The 15,835-nt window shown below is 45.4% G+C and overlaps 1 protein-coding gene across 1 annotated transcript in view; it reads right to left on the minus strand.

The window, feature by feature from the left end:
* Nucleotides 1-15,835, minus strand: part of RNF150 (ring finger protein 150) — a 252,992-nt gene that overhangs the window by 120,246 nt on the left and 116,911 nt on the right. Inside the window, exon 2 of the mRNA XM_082243763.1 lies at nucleotides 12,114-12,364. Coding sequence (XP_082099889.1) covers nucleotides 12,114-12,364 — 251 coding nt within the window. The remainder of the gene's footprint in view (nucleotides 1-12,113; nucleotides 12,365-15,835) is intronic.

Genomic DNA, 15,835 nt, shown 5'->3' on the forward strand with positions numbered 1-15,835 from the left:
GGCAGGCAATGCAATTTTAACATTTCTACTTCATAGATGGTTATTTTCACTATTTCAGCGAGTTCGAAAACACATCCATGCCTCTGGTGAACTTCATGCAGTGTACATGTTATGATTGAGGTTTTCTCCCCTGGCATGGTTTGATAAATTTACTAAACCATAAAGTTGCGTTCAGTTAAGAACAGCCTCTCGCACAGAGCTTCCCTTGTGTAGCTATGTCAACAGAAACACAGAGACCCCTGTGTATCAGCACCTCATGATAGTTATTATAACGCTCTCCATTTGAAATACAGGAGGGAGGGCTATCTAATTCTCAGTGTTTAATGGCACCGTCTGAAAATTGTTCCGTATGAAACTTTGGTGGCAAACAATTTTTACAACACATTCCACATCTGGATATAATTGTACCTTTACATACGTCTATAAACTAGTTTGGGAAATCAAAACAGAAACAGAACATGCTATGTGTATAATCCTAAAGAATCTTTGTAAGTCCTATATATTTACTAAATACATTGAAGGAAAAGGTTGATGCATGTACTAGATACAACCAACATAACATACTGTAACCTAATTACAACAATACCCTTATAAAAAAAAAAACAGCAGTTCCGGTCCTCTATACTGCTTGCTAGTCAAACCGTGGTGAATTAGATGTGTTATATGCTAGCAATTTCTCTAATGAATCTAGCAAATTTTTTAATTCACAGTTTTTCTTAATAAAAATTCAAGCAAAATGTATTTAATACCTAATACACAAAACGTGCTTGTGCTAAAATGCAATTTATTCTTTCAATAGCACAATAATATAGTAGTGGGGGTGTGAACAACTTGCCTGAAATCCATTTATCAGAACTAGGTCCAATGCTGTGGTAAATGCCAAACCCACATTCCTTCTAGCCTGTGAAGTGCCCGCTACGCCACTACCTCTCCTTCAAGCCCTTTCTGTCACTTTCCCACTTCTTTTGGCCCATGAAGTGTTCTCAAAGCCACTCCCCTCCCTTGTTTTCGCATATGAAGAGTTCCCCCTTCCTTCTAGCTCATGAAGTGTTCTCTATGCCAATCCCTCTTCTTCTAGCCCATGAAGTGTCCTCTAAGCCACTTTCTGCTTCCTTTAAGCTCGTGTCCTCCAAGCCACTCCTTCTTCAAGCCCATAAAGTGTCCTCTAAACCCTCCTTCTAGCTTGTGGAATGTCCTCTATGCCACTCGCTCTTCTTCTAGCCCATGAAATATCCTTATAGCTTCCTTATGGCTCAATGAGTGCCCTCTAAGCCATTCCCTATTCTTCTAGCCCATGAAGTGTCCTCTAAACCCTCCTTCTAGCTTGTGGAATGTCCTCTATGCCACTCGCTCTTCTTCTAGCCCATGAAATACCCTTATAGCTTCCTTATGGCTCAATGAGTGCCCTCTAAGCCATTCCCTCTTCTTCTAGCCCATGAAGTGTCCTCTAAGCCACTCTCCCTTGCTTCTGGCTCATAGCGTATCCTCTAAGCCATTCCCTCTTCTTCTAGCCCATAAAATATCCTATAAGCCACTCTCCCTTCCTTCTGTCTCATGGAGTATCCTAAGCCATTCCCTCTTCTTCTAGCCCATAAAATATCTTCTAAGCCATTCCCTCTTCTTCTAGCACATGAAGTGTCCTCTAAGCTACTCACCCCATTGTTGCTCTAAATAGAGATGGCCTAGGCTATAAGAAGATTGCCAAAACCCTGAAACTGAGCTGCAGCACAATGGTCAAGACCATATAGTGGTTTAAAAGGACAGGTTCCACTCAGAACAGGCCTTGTCATGGTTGACCAAAGGAGTTGAGTGCACATGCTCAGCGTCATATGCAGAGGTTGTTTTTGGGAAATAGACGTATAAAGGCTGCCAGCATTGCTGCAGAGGTTGAAGGGGTGGGGGGTCAGCCTGTCAGTGCCTAAACCATAGGCGGCACACTGCATCAAATTGGTCTGCATGGCTGTCATTCCAGAAGGAAGCCTCTTCATAAGATGATGCACAAGAAAGCCTGCAAACAGTTTTCTGAAGACAAGCAGACTAAGGACATGGATTACCAGAACCATAGCCTGTGGTCTGATGAGACCAAGATAAACGTATTTGGGTCCGATGGTGTCAAGCATGGTCCGGCAACCAGTTGAGTACAAAGACAAGTGTGTCTTGACTACAGTCAAGCATGGTGGTGGGAGTGTCATGGTCTGGGGTTTCATGAGTGCTGCAGGTACTGGGGAGCTAAAGTTCATTGAAGGAACCATGTGTGCCAACATGTACTGTGACATACTGCAGCATGCTGAGCAGAATCCCCTCCCTTTGGAGACCGGACCACAGGGCAGTATTCCAACATGATACCGACCCCAAACACACCTCCTGCCATGCTAAAGAAGCGGAGGGTAAAGGTGATGGACTGTCCAAGCATGTCTCCAGACCTAAACCCTAATAAGGCATCTGTGGAGTATCCTCAAATGGAAGATGGAGGAGCGCAAGGTCTCTAACATCCACCAGCTCTGTGATGTCGTCATGGAGGAGTGGAAGAGGACTCCAGTGGCAACCTGCGAAGCTCTGGTGAACTCTATGCCCAAGAGGAAAAAGGCAGTGCTGGAAAATAATGGTGGTCACACAAAATATTGACACTTTGGGCTCAAATTGGACATTTTCACTTGGGGTGTACTCACTTTTGTTAACAGCAGTTTAGACATTAATGGCCGTGTGTTGTTATTTTGAGGGGACAGCAAATTTACACTGTTATACAAGCTGTACACTCACTACTTTACATTGTAGCAAAGTGTAATTTCTTCAGGGTTGTCACATGAAAAGATATAATAAAATATTTACAAAAATGCGAGGGGTGTACTCACTTTTTTGAGATAATATATATCTATATATCAAAGCAATACCTTTTAGTGGCTAACTACAAATATTTAGAAATACAGCCTTCCACAGTTTTACAACTGCTTCTTCACTATTATGACAGATAAAATGCAGTATTTATATTGGGCTTGCATGATTTTTTTTTTGCTTGCTTCAAAATATGTTGAAGCAGCAGAGTTGCAAATATTTAAAGTTATCCTATGCTAGTCTTAAATCTGGTAAACTGCTAACAGGTCTTAAAAACAGCTGACTAAAGGCACCTGAACATAAATTTAAATAGCTTCCAGAAAATCCCAAGAGTGTTCTAAAATCCATGGTATTAGGTTATGCAGATCTTGCATTTAGCTATAAAATTTGTCACAAAATAACGTTGTCCCTACCGCCTACTTCTCCCCACAACTGGCCTTTTACTGTAATGATGACTTTGCATGGTGCAGGAGGGCATGTGCCAGAACTTTGCAAGAAGAAGTCAAGATTTGCATAATTAAGGGACTCTGGATTGGTACTCCCAAGATGATCTGGAAGCTAGGTAGGAGGTATGTGCAGCCACATCTAGATGCCTCTTTCTCAGTCCTGTTTGAGATTTATCAGCTTTTCAAGTTTTTAAAAAGATACACAGCAAGTTGCTTAAGATGGGGGCACCCGTGCCGGCTCGATCCCGAGCTGTGTGTCTCTATAGACACAAATGAGAGGAAAACTGATCACAAACCGCGATTGTAATCCAATAAAACGTTCTTTATTCTTTAAACATGGGACAATAGCGCAGGATAGGTTACAGATGACGTTTCACTCATAGGAGTGCTTAGTCATAACCATTAGTCATAAGGTTATGACTAAGCACTCCTACATGTGAAACATGTCAACTGTAAGCTATCCTGTGCTATATTCCCATGTTTGAAGAATAAAGGATGTTTTATTGGATTGGGGTTTGCGACCAGTCTTCCTCTCATTTGCATGTAACTGCGGAAGCCAGCCAGGACCAGCACCTGTGAGTAATCCATTACATACCATACCTGGGCGGTATTTTTTTCTCTAGTTTGGATTTGTCTATAGACACACACATAGTGCAGCTTGGCCCTGCCGCCCACTCCCTCCTCACAGGATTTGATTTACAGAAGCAGGAGCCAACGCCAAGAGTGCGAGAGGGGAGAAGAGATGCTGCAGAAGGGACAGCACTAGATAGAGAGAAATCTCAGAAAAGTGTTTAAGGAGGGATTTATTGAAAGTTTTTTTTTTTTATTTACCTTAAAGTGTAAACCCACAACAGTAAAATCAGTCTGTATATGCAGTAAAGCATGCTGGTTATCCTCACTGTTGAGCATAAGGGGTTAATCTCTGGACTGTGTAAAAAGGCTCCATGATCTTGTATGCACAGATCCTCCTCTTCTTCCGCTGACTCGAAAAGGTATTTAGCAGTTTATATGTACTAAAATAATTGCATTTCCATGTTCTGTGTACTGCGGGAGACCAGATATAGTGAATGCAGTGTCCTGGGCTTAGTAACTCTTTAATGCAAAGAATGCATGAAGGTAAAAATGGGAATTTTTGACTTACCATAAAATCCATTTCTCTGATGTTCATTGAGGGACACAGTTCCTGGTATTCATAACCATTGGGGTATACTGCCCCCTAAAGGAGTAAGACACTGGGCAGAAAAAAATAATGGCTACATCCATGGGCAGTCCCAGGGGGTCTGCTATAGCCACTCAGTTTTGTAACAAGCAGTGTCAGGAGAATAATAACTCCACAGAGGGGTGGGTGTGGTGTCCATCAATGAACATCAGAGAAATTAATTTTATGGTAAGTGAAAAATTCCATTTTCATTTTCGTTCATTGACGAACACAGCTCCTGGTATTTATAACCATTGGGACGTCCCAAAGCAGTGTTAAACATGACGGGTGGGAACAACCCAAAAATTCCCCAAGGCTAAACATTAGCCAGCCAGGCAACAGGGGCTGAACCAAACAACCCGAGGCCACCTGAAAAAAAAAAACCAATACACCCTCAAAGAGGATCAGGTCCTCTTAAACAGCAGCCTGCAAAACCTTACGGCCAAAGGAAGCATTCACAGATGCTAACACATCCACTTTATAAAACTTTGTAAAAGTGTGCAACGACGACCAGGTGGCCGCCTTTCAAACTTGCGTCACTGACGCCTGATGACGGAAGGCCCAGGAAGCACTAAGCACCCTAGTAGAGTGCGCCTTGACAGGGAAAGGAAGAACCTGACCCCTTATGGAATAGGCCTGAACCACCGTCTGTGTGATCCATCTGGAAATGGTCGCAGAGGAATCAGACAACCCTTTTCCAGGTCCAGCAGTGGGCACAAATAGAGAGTCTGACATCCTAAAAGACTTCGTAGCTGCCAGGTACATCCCAATTGCCCAGACCACATCCAAGGCATGCAAGGCAATTTCCTTCAGATGTTTAGGCCTGGGACACAGGGAAGGCAACAAAATGTCTTCATTCAAACGAAAGTCAGAGATAACCTTTGGAAGGAAAGTCGGACAGAGGCGAAGAACCACCTTATCCCTGTGAAACACCAGGTAAGGTAAACGACAGGATAACGCCGCCAGTTCCGACACCCTGCATGCAGAAGTGATAGCCAATAAAAAGGCCACCTTCTGGGACAATTTAAGCAGGGGAATCTCCCGAATATTTTCAAAAGGAGGCTTGTGCAGAGCTGAAAGCACCAAATTAAGATCCCAAGGCAGCAACGGAGCCTGCACTGGAGGAACCAAATGTTGGACACTTTGAAGAAAGGGTCCTTGGAAGGAGACCGCCAAAGCCGACACCTTGCCCTTGATGGTACTCAAGGCCCATTTCTGTTTAACATCCCGTTGAAGGAAGGTTAAGATCCGAGCCACTGAGAAGGATCGAGGAGGAACCCCAAGAGACTCACACCATGCAATGTACGTCTTCCATGTATGATGGTAGATCTTCCTAGAAGGATTTCCTAACTTTTAACAGGGTAGGAATCACCAACTCAGATAAACCCCTATCCTTCAGCACCTGGCGTTCAACAGCCAAGCCGTCAAAGCCAGCGACTGTAAAGCAGGATGGAAGATTGGTTCTTGGGACAGAAGATCCTCCCTGAGAGGAAGCTTCCAAGGAACGTCGGTGACCAGTAGCACCAGAACCGCGTACCAAGCCTGGCGAGGCCAGTCTGGAGCCACTAAGATGACCGGAATCTCTTCTGCCCTGATACTGCATAGAAGTCTGGCAGAAGCTTGAGAGGAGGGAAGGTGCAAATCAGCCGACACTGACCCCACGGAGCCACCAGCGCGTCTGTGGTGTCCACCAGAGGATCCCTTGACCGAGCCACAAACCTCTGCACCTTTCTGTTGAGCAAAGATGCCAACAGATCCACCTCGGAGGTACCCCACCGGAAACACAACTGATGAAATACCTCCGGATGAAGGGGCCACTCCCTGTGGTCCATCGCCTGCCAACTGAGATAACTTGCCTGCCAATTTTCCACCCCCCAGGAAGGTGTACGGCAGAGGGGGCTGGAACGAAACGCTCTGCCCACCTTAGAATGCCGGCTACCCCCAGAGCTGCCAGGACACTTCTCGTGCCCCCTTGATGATTGAAATAAGCAGCAGCCGTGGCATTGTTCGATTAAATGCGCACTGGACAACCCTGAAGACGATCAGTCCAATGATCCAGACACAGTCTGATTGCTCAGAGTTCCAAGACATTGATCAGTAAGTCTGGACTCTTCCAGCGTCCAGATCCTCTGAGCAGAATGCTTGCTGAGGATGCCTCCCCAGGTGGACAGGCTGGCATCCATGGGGACCACTGTCCAATACGAGGGGAGGAAGGATTTTCCCAACCAAAGTGCCGGAGAATGAAGCCACCATATCAAGGACTCCCTCGTTCCTCGACTCATCAGGCCCAGCACCCGCATGCAAGTCCGGAGGGACGACCATCTGTTGGACAGCAGGAGGTGAATTGCAGCCTGCAATTTTTGGAATTTGTCCAGAGGAAAGAGTACTCTGGCTAAGGCTGAGTCCAGAGTCAGGCCCAGCTAATCAAGCTTCGTGAAGGAAACCAGAGCAGACTTCTAACGGTTCAGAATCCAGAGTTCATATTGTAATCTCCAGGTTGTCCACCAGAGCAGAGGGAGACTCGGTCCGCAGAAGGAGATCGTCCAAATAGCCCAGTGTAATGATATCTTGCGTTGGCACGCTAGTTTGTCAGGCCGCCATTTCGTTCAAACGCTGTCACAAGCATCCATCTTGTGTGACAGTGTTAAAACCAAATGGGTCATTCTTACCAGCCTCATCCTCCAGCCTTTTGGCAGTTTAATGACCCCCTGGGTCACTATATGCCAGGTTCCTGCTAAGCTGACATTCTTCACACCTTTAATATACACAAGCAGCTTGACCAAGCAAGAGTTGTGTTTCCGAGGACAGCAGGGGGTCAGATTAGATGTCCAGTTAAATTGCTTTGTACATTCTCAAAGCCAAATTGTTAACTTACATCTCACAATCCGTGCTCAAATCATATCTTTTTAACCGAACATAACATATTAACAAAAAGTAGATATTTGGGTGCCCCATAAAAAAACAATCGAATTAAGTCCCAGCACGGACACCGTCATGCCTAGGAAAGGCAAGCTAGCGATCCAATGCCGTACAGGTCAGAGGTTATTCCGTGCTAACCCATGTTTAGTGTCTAAAGATAGGACATTCCAAACCGGACCATGAAATATCGGTTTCGAGCGTGTCACCGTTTCATATCTCCAGATATGAGTGCTTTTATGAATCTGTCAAAGCGGGAGGTCATTTAGCAGTTTATAGACTCCGAGCCATTGGCTGAGTACTTCTGGTGACACCCCCTGGAGGGTCAGAGAAAAACACAGGAACTGACAGAGAGCTCAGTTCTCATCCTAAGATCGAAGGCATAACACCGCCCAAGGGGAACCAAACATACCTTTTCAACTCTGAAACTAAGGTAATACCAGGACCGTTTTAATGCAAATATTTTCATTCTTTTATTCTCCTATTTCTTAATTGCTGTATTGTGTCTCTATTTCTTGGCAACCCATTTTTCTGTGAATATTTTTATTCGCACCAATTTTAAACCTTTCTTATAATTAAACCTTATTTTGAAAAGTGTTCACTTTGTCTCTAAGCTCTTAAACGTAACTTGACCCAAAACGAATCTGCCTCCTGAAGAGCGCTACTGTGTGTTATAGACAGTTATTTTAAAGTCATAATTGATATTTGTACTGTTTAGGCTAACCTACCTGAAACATTCTTGTCATGTGACAGTGTGTTACAGACGGTTATTCTAAAGTCATAATTGATATTTGTCAAACCACGAGCATCCTCTAGGCTCAGTATAACGTAGAGGTGGTGGCAGGAAAGGGTTAATCGTTTAATTAACCCGGTGACAATCGCTCTCAGTCTGCTGGCATCTAGATTGTGGTCCCGCAAGCTGGACAATCTGTGTGCTGGGTGCAGCTGAGAGTGGCATTGTTACGCAAGTGACGGCAGGGTGTGAGATTGCTTGGTCTTTGGTCACAAGGTGGATGAGAAGGCCAGGGGTCTGATACCCGCCACCGTCACACCCAGTACCGCGATCCCCCGTTGATGTAGCAAGGCAAGCACCAGGGCTAACACTTTTGTGAAGACCCAAGGCGAGACCAAAGGGTAATGCCACAAACTGATAATGCTCCTCTACCAAAGCAAAGCGGAGAAAACGCTGGTGACTGGCACATATTGGAATGTGAAGGTAGGCATCCTTGATATCGATAGAGGCGAGGAAATCCCCCTGATGCAGGGATGCCACCATTGTTCGAATGAACTCGATTCTGAACTTATTTTCTGTACCCTCACAAAGCAGTTTAGTGCCCTGAGGCCCAGGATTAGATGCACTTGCCTTCCTTCCTGGGGACTGTGAACAGGTTTGAGTAAAAACCCTGAAAACGTTCCAAAGTCGGAACCAGGACAATCACCCCTTCAAGGAACAGGTCTTGTATTGCCCCAAACAGGCCTTGTAAGCGGTCTGGGGAAAGGCGTAAGTTGGAAGGAAAAACCTTGCCGGGGACAAGAACGATACTCGATCTTGTAGCCGGAACGAATGACTTAGTGGACCCACTTGTCTTGCACTAGGGAAGCCCACAGGTTTGGAAACCAGCGAAGACGTCCCCTACCCCTGATATGGGTGAGGGTGCCCCTTTAATGCTGAGGGAGCCTTGTCCATGGGTCTGGAGAAGCCTGATCTTGGCTTGCCAGACCAGGTTTTTTGGATCCTCCTGAAGAGGCCCTGAAAGGCTTCAAGCCCTTGTCAGTCGATCCTGAGGGAAGAAAAAACATCTTATGAGCTGAGAAGGAGGGCCCACGTCTATGATGAGGTTCCTTCCCTATAGTAGCCTACTGAAGAAAAGTACTCTTCCCCCCTGTGAGACCTTTGATGATGTCATCCAGAGTAGCTCCAAAACAGGCAATCTCCTTTGAAAGGAAGATCAGTCAAAGCCTTTTTTGAAGTCTGATCCGCAGACCAGCACTTGAGCCAAAAGACACGCTGAAGCACCACCGCCAAAACGAGCCGAGCCATCAGGGGAGCTGCATCCAAAGAGGCATCACAGATAAACTGCAGCCCCTGGACCTTCTGGTCTGCCAGCTCGGCAAAGGCAGGGGGAGCTGTTCCCCCTCCAGGTGATGGTGTAAGAGCTTAGCCCACTCAGTCAGAGTTTGTGACACTAGGGCAATGGTGACTCTTCAACCGGAATTATGGTTGCCTTGTTTAATCTGGAAAATGGAGGGTCCACCACCGGCGGCACAGTCCACTTCTTAAGAAGGTACTCCTCATAGGGATAATGCCTAGTAAAGCGCTTAGGGACCCCACTGAGACACTTTGGTAGTCCCCACTCTTTGGCGACAATTCTGTCAAAATAGGCAGGGAAAGGAAACACCTTTGCCGGTCTCGATGGCTTGTGAGTGCCAAAGGGTACCTGCGCCCCTGTTGCAGCTTTAGCTGCGTCCTCCATCTCTAAAGTCTCACGCAAAGATACAATCAGTGCATCCACCAGCGCCTTTTCGTGCACGGTCGCAGACATGGAGTAATCATCTTATCAGAGGAATCCAGGCGCGTGGTTGCAGACCCAGCAGCGTGACCCACGTCCACAGTGGCCGAATCAGATTCAGGATCTGATGAGACAGATGAGGCAGGGGAAGGCGGAGGGACCCCACAAAAAAGTGTATAACACTTCTAAAGGACAACCACCACTGCACTGGCAGCACCACCTGGTTGCCAGGCATAAAGCACCAAGCGATCCTCAGCAGAGAGGGAGAGGTCCCCGCTAGACTCACCACGCACAGAGACAAGCACCTGCAGCCAACCAGGATAATCTGCACTACATGTGCAGCGTTTAGGAAGTAAATGATACAGAAGTCAGCACCAGGGGATGAGGAGGGGCTCCCACTGCCGAAATCACCGCCCACAGGGCTCCACTTTCATGGCAGACGCTATTGTCAATGGCAAATCACAGCAAAATGGTTACCGAATTACACAAACAGGGCTGCCGTGCATAGAACACACAGGCTACAACAAAATGGCGGCACCACAAGGCACACAGGGACCCAGGATTGGGAGACCAGACCTCAAGGACAGATCCAGGCAGGCTGGGGGCCCTGGCAGGAGCCCCCATCAGGAACAACCCAAACCCCCCCCCGCACAGTTGATCGTCCGGTCGCTGGCGGCGCACCCCCCTCCCCGATCGCCAGTCAGCGCCCTGCCTCCACCCCTGTAAAGTGGCCAGACCACTCAACAGCCCCAGCATATGTGGAGGGGGGGCAGGATGAGGGACTTGGCAAGGGGGGGATGCATGCGGGATGGAGGGGAACCCGTGGGTCCTACCATCCCAAGAAGGGGCCCATGTCCACCCCAAAACCCGCCAGGGGGAGAGGGGGGAAACTACTCACCATACTAGGAACCAAGCGGGCACCGCTTCAGACAGAACACCTCTCCATTGAAATGGGGGGGCTTTCAACCAAGAGGAACGCTGCGACTTGGGCCGAGACCGGTCTTATGCGACCTCATGAGGCGTATAACTCGCAGACCAGCCCCTGTCCAGTGGGGCTCGGTTGTGGCCGACCTAGCATGGAGCTGAGGTCTGCACGCGTTCGCTGGCCGGACTGGAGTGACCAGTGGATCTAGTTATCCAGCCCGTTGCCCAGTCTGGCAGTTGATTGTAGATCTGACAGCAAAAATCCAGGAGGTAAAAGATTCCATCTAAAAAAATGTTGCCAGGACCAAAGATCCCAGCAAGGAACTAGGTACTTACTCCTGACTAGGCAGAAAAGAGTGGCTATAGCAGAGAGAGAGAGTATACCCAATGGGAGTGCCCATGTGTGTAGCCGGAATATTTTTCTGCCTAGTGTCCTACTCCTGTAGGAGGCAGTATAACACAATGGTTATAAATACCGGGAGCTGTGTCCGTCAATGAACAAGAGAAACACCTTTTACCTTTACAACCAATTTAAGCTGGTGACCACTGGCCCAGGTTTTTGGTTTCAGGGTAGCCATTTTCTTTTGCAGCGTCCTATGGAGTCACCGTAGGAACTAGGGTTGTGCCTCCTTACACTGTGTGCATAAAAATAAACCCACAGCCCTGTAGCCTGGGATGGCAGAGCACTTCCCTGCTTCTTAGGCTTCCTGAGAATTGCACTGTACACATTTAATTATTTTCCTGTAAAGAGCAGAAGTTCAGAGAAGCAGCATTAACAGACTAGGAGCCAGCAACATTGAAAGTTGTAAACTGCAATTGCTGGGGTAAAAAATTGTAAATATTTTACTAAGAAATATTTATTTTATTGTACACAATGCTTATGCCAAAAAAACCCTGAACAATGAATAGTACTTTATCCAGTACACAGCTACTTTAAATAATGCAACTAGTAATTTGCATTGTTAAATCAATGTCTCAATGTATATAAAAGCTATGAATGCAAAGCTGGGTGTAAATGATGTGTTGTCTCTATCATCCTACAAGGCCACCAAAGCCCTATGGTGTGTGGATTTGTGATAGAAGATAACACATCTTTTGTTTTAAGAGGGCAATACAGTGTTTTATTTTATGGCTTTTAATGAAGGGTTTTTTGGTTCTGTTCAGCCCACCTAACGGATGTTCTGCATAACATGTGTGTGCACAAATTACACAAACAGCACCTTTAAAAGTCCTATGTTTTACAGTTAACAAGTATTGAAAATTTTTATTTCTATAACAAAAACTCACCTGATTTCTGTCTCGAGCATTTGCGTATCTGAACCTCTGGATGTAATAGAACACAAGCCAGGCCAGTGAAATGATCATCAGAACAATGAAGGATATAGAAACAAACACCACGGATGTACGGCTGACAAATTTTTGTAAGTTTCGAGTTCCAATAGTAATGTAAATAGTCACATTAAAGTTCTTTTCAATTAAGCTGGCTATTTCTTTTCCTTTTGGCTCGGGGATCATTATTGCTACAATATCTTCAATACCTAGAAGAAAAAAGAAGAACGAGGTTAAGAACATAAAGGCAATTATGTGCCATGTCAGATAAACAGATAAAAGGTACTGAACTGTTTCTTTTTTCAGCTTGCTCACAAAGCCACTGCAGATCCTTCCAGAGTAATAAACCACACGCACTGTACAACAAAATAATAAAAAATGTATTTTCAGATAAAAACATAACCAATAATACTCTGTTCATTGCCTAAGATAGTGATTAAAGTGGAGTAAAATCCTGACACTTACTGTAACTGTTCTTAAAATTGTTCCCTACCCCCTTCCTCCTACCTATCCTGCCTTCACTGTGTATTGGAAAAGATACCAATACCTACCTTTTTCAACCCGGTCAAATGATCCTGCAGCACTGGCTCTCTTGTGTCATGGAGTCGTGACATCACCCATAGGCTTCCATGACCCAGCCAGTGTCAGTGCCCCCTTCCTCTCCTCTGCAGCCGCTGCTCACTTACATATGAGAGCAAGAGCTGCATGATCATATGACCGGACCAAGCTAAGAAAATGTATCTCTCCAAAATAAGGAAACTCCAGGGGGTCACCAGGACTAGTGTCCCCACTGGAAGATTTTCCCTCTATTCCTGTTTTGAAGTCAGCTCAAAATTTGGGATTTTCTTTTACTTTCTTTTTTGATAATAACAGTAAACAGGACAAATAGAGAGAGTGAATCTCCCAAATGGGGTTACAGACAGCAATACAAACTAAGGCACGGTTCACATCTGTGCAGGTGGTGCAGCTGAAGGACCCGGACATATACCAACAGCCACAACCACCCACACAGAAAAATGTGGGACCCGTCGGTGCCGTTAATCGTAATGGCACGCCACCGGCACTGGAAATCCAACCTGTACAAGGATCCTGTTGGATCTGCAATTTCAAAAATAGCGCAGGGACTTCTTTCCTGCATGTCGTGGGGCACGGCAGCCCATTGAAATGAATAGGCTCTCGTGGCCGTGCAAACTGTGGCCCGAAGTGCTGCACAGGTGTGAACCTAAAGTGAAAAATGTTTTAATCAACCCAAAAAACAAAACAAAAAATATTCTGCCTTCAGTGACACTAGTATACTGATGTGACAAACTATAAAGTATTATGTACACTGAGACATGAATAATATTTGGTACTTTTGAATTATATCTAAAGTGTTAGGGTCCTTTCACACGGGCTTTCCACCCGGCGGACTCCGTTCTGCTCAGCAGTGATCGATCTGCCGATCCCCGTTGAGCAGGCAGATGACAGGTCCGTCTCCGCTTGCTTTAAAAGTAGTGAGTGTACAGCTTGTATAACAGTGTAAATTTGCTGTCCCCTCAAAATAACACACAGCCATTAATGTCTAAACCGCTGGCAACAAAAGTGAGTACACCCCTAAGTGAAAATGTGCAAATTGGGCCCAAAGTGTCAATATTTTGTGTGCCCACCATTATTTTTCAGCACTTCCTTAACCCACTTGGGCATGGAGTTCACCAGAGCTTCACGGGTTGCCACTGGAGTCCTATTCCCCTCCTCAATGATGACATCATGAAGCTGGCGGATGTTAGAGACCTTGCGCTCCTCCACCTTCCATTTGAGGATGGCCCAAAGATGCTCAAAAGGGTTTAGGTCTGGAGATATGCTTGGCCAGTTCATCACCCTCAGCTTCTTTAGCAAGGAGGTGTGTTTGGGGTCGTTATGTGTGGAAGTGTGTTTGGGGTCGTTATGTGTGAATACTGCCCTGCGGCCCAGTCTTTGAAGGGAGGGGATCATGCTGTGCTTCAGTATGTCACAGTAGATTGTAGACATTCATGGTTCCCTCAATGAACTGTAGCTCCCCAGTGCCGGCAGCACTCATGCAGCCCCAGACCATGACAATCCCACCACCATGCTTAAATGTAGGCAAGACACACTTGTCTTTGTACTCCTCACCTGTGGTTGCCGCCACACACGCTTGACACCATCTGAACCAATAAGTTTATCTTGGTCTCATCAGACCACAGGTTCCAGTAATCCATGTCCTTAGTCTGCTTCTCTTCAGTAAACTGTTTGCGGGCTTTCTTGTGCATTATCTTTAGAAGAGGCTTCCTTCTGAGACAACAGCCATACAGACCAATTTGATGCAGTGTGCGGCGTATGGTCTGAGCACTGACAGGCTGACCCCCTCACCCCTTCAACCTCTGCAGCAATGCTGGCAGCACTCATACGTCTATTTCCCAAAGACAACCTTTGGATATGACACTGAGCAGGTGCACTTAACTTCTTTGGTTGACCATGGCTAGGCCTGTTCCGAGTGAAACCTGCCCTGTTAAACTGCTGTATGGTCATGACCATCATGCTGCAGCTCAGTTTCATGGTCTTGGCAATCTTATTATATAGCCCAGGCCATCTTTATGTAGAGCAACAATTCTTTTTTTTTCAGATTCTCAGAGAGTTCTTTTGCCATGGGGTGTCATGTTGAACTTCCAGTGACCAATATGAGAGAGAGCGATACCACCATATATAAAACACCTGCTCCCCATTCACACCTGAGACCTTGTAACACTAACGAGTCACATAACACCGGAGTGGGAAAATGGCTAATTGGGCCCAATTTGGACATTTTAATTTAGGGGTGTACTCACCTTTGTTGCCAGCGGTGTAATAGCTGTGTGTTGAGTTATTTTGAGGGGACAGCAAATTTACACGGTTATACAAGCTGTACACTAACTACGTTACATTGTAGCAAAGTGTAATTTCTTCAGTGTGGTCACATGAAAAGATATAATACAATATTTACAAAAATGGGAGGGGTGTACTCGCTTTTGTTAGATACTGTATAATGAAGATTTCTGAATGCATACCCAGCTTTAATCTAAAAACAGCAAAACTATTTGTTTTGGTCAGAGTGGGGTAGGACTGTAACCTCTGTCAGGTTTTTATTGCTTGTAGTGAACCCTTAACTTCTTGTCTTGATGACCAAACAATGAAGTTTTGAGATCTACCCAATGGGGACAAAGGCAGCAGTAGAACCCTAATAAAAGTTTTCACCCTCTTCAAGTCTTATTTTTTAATAGTAAGAGTTTTTTTGAATAATTTTAATACAATACAAAAGTACAGAGATAGCACAGAAAATTGGAATTTGAGTACAGAGTAATAGAGCGGAAAAAAAAAAGCAAGTGAGAAGGTAGGGGAGGAAATTGAGCAGCCACTGAGAGGAGCGACTTTCATGTCTACCCCATGAGTTTTTGGTAAGAGTTGTCACAGTTTGCTTCTGTCCTCAGTTCTTTTTTTAATAAAATGTTAAATTACCAGCTGTGTACCTGCTGTGAGATTTTACTCACTCTTTGTCATTTTGACCACACAGCTGCACGATTTATTGTTAAAAAAAAAAAATCGCAATCTCGATTCACCCTCCCTCACAATCTTAAAACGGCATGTCCTCGATTCATACAAAGCTGTTATTTGTTCACTCACAGCTGTCAAAAAAAAAAAAAAAAAAA

This window comes from Pelophylax lessonae (genome assembly GCF_965119305.1).
Source record: "Pelophylax lessonae genome assembly, chromosome: 1".
In the NCBI taxonomy this organism is placed as follows: domain Eukaryota; kingdom Metazoa; phylum Chordata; class Amphibia; order Anura; family Ranidae; genus Pelophylax; species Pelophylax lessonae.